The following is a 10,294-nucleotide window of genomic DNA, read 5'->3' on the forward strand; positions in this document are numbered from 1 at the left end:
CCATTTAGCAGTTTGAGGTCAAAATTGCTACATAAGAATCTTTTGGTAGTTTTGAAACATAGATCAACTCCAAGGGTTTCTTAGCACACATTTATACACTTATCATCATTTGAGTTAAAATACTTATCTAATAATTTTGGTTAAAATTGTTACATGAGAATTTTATAGTATTTTTGATAGTTATAAAAGCATGGGTCAACTCTTAAACTTCTTGGGATACACTATCCATCAAATAGCTTTAGCCAAATGCTACGTGAACATGCTACAAGTGTTTGACAATTTTGAATTTATTTGTGGACTCCAAAGGCTTTATGGATTACATGTACCTAATCAAAATTGTCATTTGTGCAAAATAACTCATCTAATAATTTTGGTAAAAATTGCAACATGTGTATTTTAAAGTTCTTTGGTAATTTTGAAAGAATAGATGAATTCCAAAAACTTCTTAGGTTACATCTATTTAATCATAATATTCATTTAACAAAAAAATAACCTATGTAATAATTTTGGTTAAAATTGATAGACTAACATTTTAGAGTCATTTAATAGTTTTGAAAGCATGATTAAACTCTAAAGACTTTTTGAAATGTATTTATCTATTTAAAATAATTATTTAGTGGGGGGAAAATCATCTAGTAATTTTATCGAAAAATGTTATATGACTACTTCTAGGTCAGATTTCAAATGTTATTAAACACACAAACAAAAAAATTATGAGATCACAATATAACCATAGTTTTGCAAAGACACAAAATTACAAGCAATACTAGGCACTTATTTTCAAACACAATTCAAAACTAGCTTATTAACAGGAGGGAATATATAGGATCTAGTTACATTCTCAATAAATTTTATATATGCATCCAAGTAAAATGCAAATGGATTTTTTTTTCATAACTTGGGCAAGTCTTTCATGTGAGTATATTTTTCTCTAATACTTTTTTATTCCATGATTGTTAAATGATGTTTTCTCTCCTCTAACTATCTATTCATTTGGCTTAGATGCCTTTTTCTATATATATTTGTGGCTAGTGTAAAACACACCTAAAGACATCTCAAGCAAAGTTGCTCTTACAAGGTTTCAACACATCTACAATCCTAGACCTTCCCCAGTATAAAAGTACCTTAGATTAAGTTAGAGGACCATAAAATAACTTAAAATAAACAAAAAGAGAGTATAAATGAAAACTCTGATCTCACATTAGAAAGTATAAATGAAGCACTAAACAAGGAAAAGACTTACCAATATAAAAGCTTGATGTGAGATAAAAAACATTGAATGCACAGAAAAATCTTCTGAGAGATTTGCTTGATGCAGAGCAGTGTAAATGAAAATTAAGAACATCTAAAATTTTCTCTTCCAACTGCTAGCTACAAATAATACAATATTATCAACATCTCATTTGAAAATCATTCCATAGATCTATATTAAAAATAATATTTAGAAAATAATATTTTGCATGATTTTTATTGATCTATATTTAAAAGTGTTATTTTTGAAAAGTACTTGTTTATTTAGCAAGCGAGAGATGATAAACATTATACATTTTGTATTTATAATGTGACATCTACCATTTCTTATAGTGTTATGCTCACATGGCACCAAACCCCTCACAATTGGAATCGTTCAAATCGAACCGCCCCGACCCGGTTTATTTGGGTCTAGATTCCAATCCAATTCCAAACCTTGTATACCAAGCGCCTGCATTAAAAGTCCAAGATCCGCAGAACACTCCAACGCATCCTTTTGGTTTCTTCCTGCTCCTGCCGTACCATCTCCCGAAGGTCGCGGCGCGAGGAGACGAAGAAGCTCGAGGTTGAATCATCCGTCGCTGGAGAACAAGTTGCTAGCGATGACGCTCGGCGGTTCTGGTGGATCAAGCGTCGTCGGTCAGTCTTCCTCCCCTTTATCCTAAACTAATAGATTAGGTTTTCTTCTCGATCGGCGGATATATGTTGTTTTTGGGACTCTCCTTCGAGGGATTTATCGAACTGGATCGTAGGATTTGGTTTGTGATCCAAGGATCCGGATGGGAATATCATAATTTGATGGAAATTGATGGATTTGTCAACATAGGCACGATTCTACTCTTTATAAATATTGCTTTCGTAGTAGGTTTTTAGCATTCGGTAGAATTTTCAATCCAGCGTTGGATATTATGGCATCACGTTGATGATTGTCGAATTTGTGCGCGCTGTATAGCTTTGTCAGAGACGGATCGTTAAGGCTAGCAATTGGTACGAAGCAAAAATAATCATCTTTCCTGTATTTTCAGAGAGATCTGCAAGATCCTCTATCAATCCTATTTCGAGATCTCTACCTCATATCCTCTGTAGCAGTAGTTCATTTATACTGTCAAACAACTAATTTTGTCATCCTTGTAGATGAAAATTTGTCATAGAAAAAGGCACTCATGTGTTGTCTTATTAGATTTGACGTTGTGTCATACTATATAATTTCATCTAAATGTTAGCATCATAATTGTTCATATACCAGTTTATATGCCTGAAACCCCTCTCACTGCTCATATACTACTTTATATGACTAAAACCGCTCTCATGGAACAATTTCTCACAGGAAACTCTGCGATTGACCAAACCTCATAGTAAATTCAAATGAATGTTAGGAAAAGAAAAGAATAATCTCACCAAGACTAGAGAGAATCTTTTCTAATGCAAAAGCATCTGAGTATCTTTATATAGAAAAATAAAATATAGGTAAGAAAAAATCATTTTCTTTCTTCTTCTACTTCAACATAGGGCAACATTGAAAATTTTTGAACTGTTTTCATCTTTCTCCTTGATGAAAATGTGTCATTTTGATCTCTCGACTTTTAATCCGTAATCTTCTTCTAAATTAAACAACTTTTTGAACTCATCTTTCCATTTTTTGCTAATTTTTTCACTTTTTTCTTTCCTCTCCAAGTAAAATGCATCAAAGTACTTTTGTAGTAAACAAGCTGATTCTAATAACGCTTCCTAAAACTTTTCTCTACATTTCGTTTTGATTTATTTTTCATATGTTTGGATAACTTTGTGATGTTGTAAAATTTCCTCGAAGTAAATTTCTCACCAAGTATTGATTGTCATTTTCTTCTCATCCTCTAGTTTTATGATTTTTTTCTTATTGTAGTGGTGTGGTTATGAGTAAAATAGAAAAGATTGGGAAGAGTTATGATGCAACACCAAAATTGAATTCAAATTAACACGGAATTTTTACCAAATTGATACATCACGGGTGAATAACTATCCACATAGGGAACAAGTCTCACGATAAGAAATCTTACAAAGAGAAAAAAGGTTTATTAAAATTATATGGTCCTTTATACGAGGGGTATATATCTCTTTTTATAAAATGAAAAGAGAGCCTAAAGATTGAGTCTAAGTGACCTAGTTCCTAAGAACTAGTAAATTTAACAAGCTTGTAAAATTAATGCTAAAAAGAATTAAAATAAACCCTAAACTCTTATCCCTAATTTTAAACCACATTATTCTTCATGACCAAAGAGAAGATAACTTTTGGTGAGGTTTTTAACATCTTTATTCAGCAGTATTGTCTAAATATAAGTAGCAATTGCTTCACTTACTTTGCTAAGTATACTTTATTATGTTTTTTTGTTTGGGTCTTCTAATGAGTCAGAAACTAATATAATTTCTTTTTCATTATGATTTTCTTCAGTTTTGATTGCCTCTTCAATGAGTAAGGAAACACTAGAAATGATCAAGAGGTGGAAATTCTTTCTGTGGATCCTGTATAATAGTCAAACAAAGGTTCTCTCACAAAATTAACATATCCTTTAATTTAAAATTTGACTAATGTTGAAATAGGTTAGTAAGCGGTAGATAGAAAGGTGTGATGGAACGAACTTAAATTCCTTTTAAGGGGTTTATGGGATTTTGCTTGAGTTAGTGGATGTGTGAGCATACCTTATATGGTTATCTTTGAGTCTATGAAGTGCATTATGTTATTCTTTATAATAACTATTTTTTTAATCAATTCTAGCAATGTGTCTCTTATGCGCGTAGTAGAGATCTTAGTTTGGTGGATAGAAATAGCCAAAGAAAACCATACAAGCTTTAATTTCATAAGTGAGTATAAATGAACATATATGTACAGATGTTTTACTAGAACTCTTAAAACCAATTTTATCAATTTTTATTCCTAACTTGTACCTTTGTTCTTAATTCTTCTAAATTAGTTGGCTCTCTTGAGTCCTTAAGATAGTGTGATAATTATAGGCCTATGCCATGGTTAATGCATGTGAAGGTTCCATATATGTGGTAAGTTGTTAGGGGCTCTCTTGAAGATTCAAATAAATGTTTACCATGGCCTCCTTTAGAATTAATTACTTGATCTTTAAGAGGTTTGATTGGAATATTATCAGCTTTTAGATAAGCTCATTTTGTTTGCCAAGAATTCTGTAGTTTGTCAAGAGGCTCTTTTGAAAGGTTAGTGCTGTAATAATAGATTCTTTTGCAAGGGGCAGTTTGTCAAGAGTCTCTTTTGGGGATAAGTATTGGGACTTGCCTGAGAGTATTGGCCTCAGGGAAAGAATCACTTAAAAGTATTATGTATGTTTCCTAATGAAATTATTAATGAGATCTTATTGAGGCTCAATTTTGGGTATCTTGGTTTTGTGAAGGGAATCATCAAGTGAGGTAGGAATTATCTACCTCTAATTTTCTCATAAAGTTGAGGATGTGGTAATCCATTATGTGATTTTTTTAGATTGTCCTTGGGATATTGGAATAATTTTCAGAGGATAATTGACTTAACCAGAGTGGGGCTTTTGCTCTTGTTTCTTAGGAATCTAGAGTTCACACTTCTAAATCCTTCCTTGCTTCCTTTTCAATCGGTGATTGAGGGCTCCCTTTTGTTATTTGTGGATTAGGTTTAGATTTGTAAGGATGGCATTAGATTTAAGGATGAAATTGAAGTATGGTTCTCTTTCCCCTAAATTTTAAAATATATTTATTTTCTCTTTCATCATGGATGACACAAAAATAGTAAAACAACAGTCTACCAATGATGACATGTGATGCTAATTAGTATAAAGGCTCATCTGGATAGAAACTAGGCATCTCTTTGTGATGGACGATGTTTAGTATATCCATGCAATCTTGTAATGGCATGGGTGAAGTTTTGGTATTGATTGGATTAACTTCCACTATTTATAATGATTTTGCATTTTTTGGTTTTGTATAATGCATAGGTATAAAAAATTTGTTAGTGTGCTTCTATGTGTTATATAATGTAAATGTGGGTGAAGATATATAACATCATTTAGTTTTTTTATATTTTTATCTTTATCTGTCTTTAATATTTTATTTAAAGAGTAAATATATTTGTGCTCATTCCTTCTTGTTTGGTCGTCCAATTTAGTTCTACTAAATCTAAGCTGCTCTTGTATTTTAATTTTTGCACCTTTACTACTAGCATCTATGTCTTTTATCTCTGATAATAGTGGTCCTATTTCTTTTATCTGTCAATTTAATATTATCCATAACTAATATGCTTGTAAATTAAGCAAATTTCCTTAAAAAATGCATACAAAATTGGGAAATTTTCAACTGGCACACCTAGTTTCAGTAACCCCAAGGGCATACTTAGACCTTTTCTGATATCCAAAACACCTTTAATGATATAAACATTAAATATTTTTCTTTCGAGATTCTTTTTGGGTCAAAACATTATCATTTTGGACAAATAAAACTATTATTTAATTCATAAGAGTGAAACTTATTTATTTATTTTTTAAATTGTTGTAAACAATCAAGATGATTGGCCCAATCACCAGATGATATTCTTGTCCATGAAATACAAAAATAAGAGCATGGATATTTTCTTGGAGCCATGTTGATTTCAAATATGGTCTTTTATATTTTGATATTAAGGTGATTTTACCAAATTAGCTTGATGGCCTTTTCATGCATGAAATTTGGAAGAGCTTGGGCATGCCCCAAGCATGACATTGATTTCATATATGGTGCTCACTTTTGCATTTTAACATCTTTAGGTCCATGAAGGTGATTTGACCATTTTGGTGGTTCATATCATGAGCAGATAGTTAAACTAAAGGGTATTTAGGTGCCTAAAAGAAAAAAAAGTGAAGTGAGCCCTTTAGGAATTTCTGAAATCATGTGCACCGCACCCTTTTGCAAATTCTTAACTTTAGGTGTTTCTTTTGATAAATTTACCTATAGAATAGAAAAGCATGATGCACTAGAACATGTGGTGTACTTATGGTTTTAATTCTTATTTTAAATTTTAATAATGTTGTTTAGATTTATTTAGGAGTATGTTTCAATTTATTTAAGAATTTGTTAAAGCTTTTGGGTAATGAAGTTGTATTTTTTACAAAAATGAGATAATAATTTTGTAGTAACTCCCTTGTATTGGATTATCTTTCAGTCAATAATATTTTCCTCTTTTGGTGAGGTAAGTTGTTCCTGGTTCTACATCAGCATGATTAAAGAAGAAATATTTTCTTAAGTGATGTATGATGGCTAAACTAAACAAGAGTATGAATAAATGCAATTTATTTTTTTGTTTTGAATGATGAATGTATTCTACGAAATATGATATCATCAATAATGATTAGGTCAAACCAAAGAGATTATGTATATGATAATATTTATTTTCATGAATAAAGTAACATGATATGCAAGGATTTTTTTGAGAAAAATAATTAAATGTAAAAAATGTAAACTAACCGACTAGATAAAAATAATATTCACCATTGAAATTCTCATGAGGTTGAACACTTTGATGTTTGGGCAAACAGAGATCCGTGCATGTATCATTGTTCATCTGACATTTTGATGCTGTGATCGTTTAGAACCACTACTAATGTGGCTTGCTCCAATCACTAGCTTAATTATCCTATTATTTGATCCATTTGACATGAATGAAAGTGTTCAATTTTCTAGGTTTCCCTAATCCTAATTTGGGTCACAATTCAGTGCATCATCGTGTCTTACATTAAAACATTTTACACTCACCATACTGCTAATGCTGCAAATATTTAATGATTTTTCATAGAAAGAATACATTCTTGCTTCTTTTACTCCCTTATTGTTGTAGTTTCTAATTTCTTTCTTCATGGCATTCTTTCATCTTCTCAGTTCTGTTCTTGTGCACTGAGCAGTTGGTGCGTTTTCTATTCCTATAATGTAACAAAGTAGATATCACTTAAATAGTGGTATAATGTTACAAATTTTGACAAGATATCTGAGTGACAATACATCTTTTTTCTCTTCCTGAGTGAATACAGTCAATTAGTTGGATCCATTGCCATTATAACTCATTACCATGGGCCTTCACTTGTTTCTCTTGCAGTTCCTCGGAACTTCAGATTGCTTGAAGAACTTGAACGAGGAGAAAAGGGCATAGGAGATGGCACTGTAAGCTATGGTATGGATGATGGAGATGATATTTATATGAGATCTTGGACGGGAACAATTATTGGTCCTCATAATGTAAGCAACTCCAGTTTCAACTGTAACACCTTCCCATATTTAAACCATCCTCATTTCTTCCGTTAGCACTCCCACAGACTGTCCACGAGGGCCGCATCTATCAGCTAAAGTTATTTTGCGACAAGGACTATCCGGAGAAACCACCTAGTGTTCGGTTCCATTCCCGTGTTAATTTGACTTGCGTCAATCATGATACTGGCGTGGTAATCCTGTATCTTTTTCATAGAGTAATACATATTTATGATGGTCAATCGTTCTCCTTCATACTCATGTTTGATAAATAAACCCAGGTGGATCCAAGAAAATTTTCAGTTCTAGGGAACTGGCAACGTGACTACACGATGGAGCATATCTTGACACAGCTTAAGAAGGAAATGGCCACATCACATAATCGCAAATTGGTTCAACCACCAGAAGGCACATATTTCTGAGACGGGCGGACTCAGTTGTGACTTTAGATTGAAGGGGACTACCCGTGTATCAATTAGTTATTGTAGTCTACTATTTCATGCTTGGTACGGAACTTTTGGTGATAATAATATCTAGTGTGGAGTGTGCTTCATTGCCTGCAAGTGCAGTGATTTGCTTATTGTTTAAATCTCTCTTATAACCCACATTTTCTTGCTTTTTTTATATAGTTAAGTCTAATCCGAATTAGATTCATTAAGTTAGACTCAAATGAATTCAACTATTAGATTATTGGATCGAGTGTAATCTGAATTAGATTCAACTGCTAAAGAGGATTAATGTCCATTAATAGAGATTAATGGAGTATTTGATGAAAAAGAAAGTAAAAGGTAAAAATCTTTTATATTTATTGGATGATGATTTTTTGTATTCATTATATGATCTTTTGTATTTATTGGATGACAGTTTTTATTCATTGGATGAGTACAAAGGTCAATTTTATGCATTTGATAGATGATCACTTCTAGTCTATTCTTCTTTTACTTTTGGCAAAACCATTCAAATTGCTAGCAAACGAAGGTGGTTTTTTTTTTGAAGGCTAAGTTTGTGTGACGAATGAAAGCTAAGTTTGTGTGACGAACGAAGAACATGTTCGTGTGGATATCGAAAAGACATGATCATTTTAGTCGTGTTGAGATTTATCGAATCAAGTTGCTATCGGGATTGTTTCGTTTACGTAATAAAGATGACAACTCGATCATGCATATATACTACATTCACATGGAACTTTAGAGAGATTGATTTTTTTTCTGCTGTATTTATTTATTATTTTTGCAAAAGATCTCTACATCAACGATCATCTTAGTAAAATCGAAGTCCTAAAATTGTCACGAGCAGGTTTTCTCCTCGTCTTTCAATTCTGTTTCTTAGTGCATTTGCTTTCAACACGGTTCTCTCAAATTCAATTTGTCTAGATAGCTTTCTTTTGCATATAAACTAGAACTCAACAATATAGTATCAAAAGATGATATTTTTATTATTTGACGATAACCATACACTTACGGTTAGCGCGCATTAGCAATCGATTGGGAAAGTTAACTACTGATGGACAGTCAAATGGGGTAGTTGTGTTTCATCAATCGACTTATGAGCATCATCTAGACCTAAGGAGCTTATAAAAGTTGATTCTAGAAAGTCTTTTACAAGAGTATTCTTCAAGGCTCTTTAGGCAAATGTTGCATTCTAAGGTCTTACTAGAGGAATCCAAAACAAAAGAAAACAAAGATCTATAAAATTTATTTGTACTATTTTTCTTTCTTATATGTACTTTTGTATTATACTTTGTATTTCTTGTAAAAATAGGTAGAAGGTATCCAAGAAAGAAAGAGAAGGCACAATGGTGTTTGCGAGGATTGATCGACCTTATAAATCATAGACCATGGAATAGAAATTGAAAGTTTCAAATTATATTCTTATCGGTGCGTTCTTACTTATCCTTTGTTTGAGTTTGTTTTTATATATATTCTGTTGTACCCTAATTCTTGTGGATCATGAAATGTTATTCACCTATTCTAGTCATTCTATCGATTCTAACAAAAGTTTATCAAAGGGGTTTTTTATATTTAGTGGTCATATAGGAAAATATTTTTCCCCTTTTCTAGATTAAGTCGATTTAGCTCCATCCAAGCCAACATGTTCATGCTAACCAACTAGCTCACTTGTATAGATCGACTCATCCAACACACAAGTATGTCAGAATAGACTAGCTTGATTGCACACTCAATTCTCGTGACTTGATTGTTCCATCAGTTTAATTAAGTTCTTTTGGGACAACTATGCCTTGGATTGATCGTCTTAACTAGACTAACCGACCTAATTGACATATTTAGATTGAACGACTCAATCACCACTAGACTAACTGACCAATCAAATTGACCATTTTGGCCGCTTTAGTTAGCGTGATTACCCAGATTGGCTCAACAATCAATTAGATTATCTTAGCTAATTTCTCACATAATTAGCTCAGCTGAACTAATCAACCTGACTAGCAGAATTGGTTGACTTGACTCATTAGGACCTATTCTGTTTGATCATTCCTTTGGGCTCGTGTTCCTGTTGAGATGCGCCTTCGGACGGGACGACTAGCTCACTCTACAGCACCTCGTCCAAGATTTACCTCCCTGGTGGATAGTAAGCCTACAAGAAAGAGCAAGTGAGCTGGAGGGCCGGGGATCCTTCCCGGCGCGACCACTCCGATGCTTAAGTTAGTCCGTGGAGATGAGGCACAGTTAAGGGAGAAGAAGAGAAAAAATTGTAAGAGCTTGTTTGCGCGCGCGTACCTTTCTCCACTGGAACACTAACCCTTTTAAGGAAGGAGATTCTGAACTGTCATGTCTCTGACATGACC

General features: G+C 32.8%; 1 protein-coding gene across 1 annotated transcript; it reads left to right on the top strand.

Annotated features, from left to right (window-relative positions):
• Positions 1–1,738: 1,738 nt before the first annotated feature.
• Positions 1,739–8,077, top strand: LOC141833173 (ubiquitin-conjugating enzyme E2 variant 1C). The gene is made up of 4 exons (XM_074720560.1): positions 1,739–1,890; positions 7,340–7,479; positions 7,557–7,682; positions 7,770–8,077. Exons 1-4 carry the CDS (start codon positions 1,854–1,856, stop codon positions 7,908–7,910), a joined length of 444 nt encoding a protein of 147 aa, XP_074576661.1. The 5' UTR covers positions 1,739–1,853; the 3' UTR covers positions 7,911–8,077.
• Positions 8,078–10,294: the final 2,217 nt, after the last annotated feature.

This window comes from Curcuma longa, chromosome 8 (assembly GCF_044706935.1).
Source record: "Curcuma longa cultivar G26 ecotype Majalengka, Jawa Barat chromosome 8, ITB_CL_G26_1.1, whole genome shotgun sequence".
NCBI lineage: Eukaryota > Viridiplantae > Streptophyta > Magnoliopsida > Zingiberales > Zingiberaceae > Curcuma > Curcuma longa.

Coding starts and splice junctions, on each gene's coding strand:
- LOC141833173 (XM_074720560.1), top strand. CDS start 1,854: ATGACGCTCGGCGGTTCTGGTGGATCAAGCGTCGTCG. Junction 1,891..7,339: donor TGGTGGATCAAGCGTCGTCG/GTCAGTCTTCCT, acceptor TTTCTCTTGCAG/TTCCTCGGAACTTCAGATTG. Junction 7,480..7,556: donor CAATTATTGGTCCTCATAAT/GTAAGCAACTCC, acceptor GCACTCCCACAG/ACTGTCCACGAGGGCCGCAT.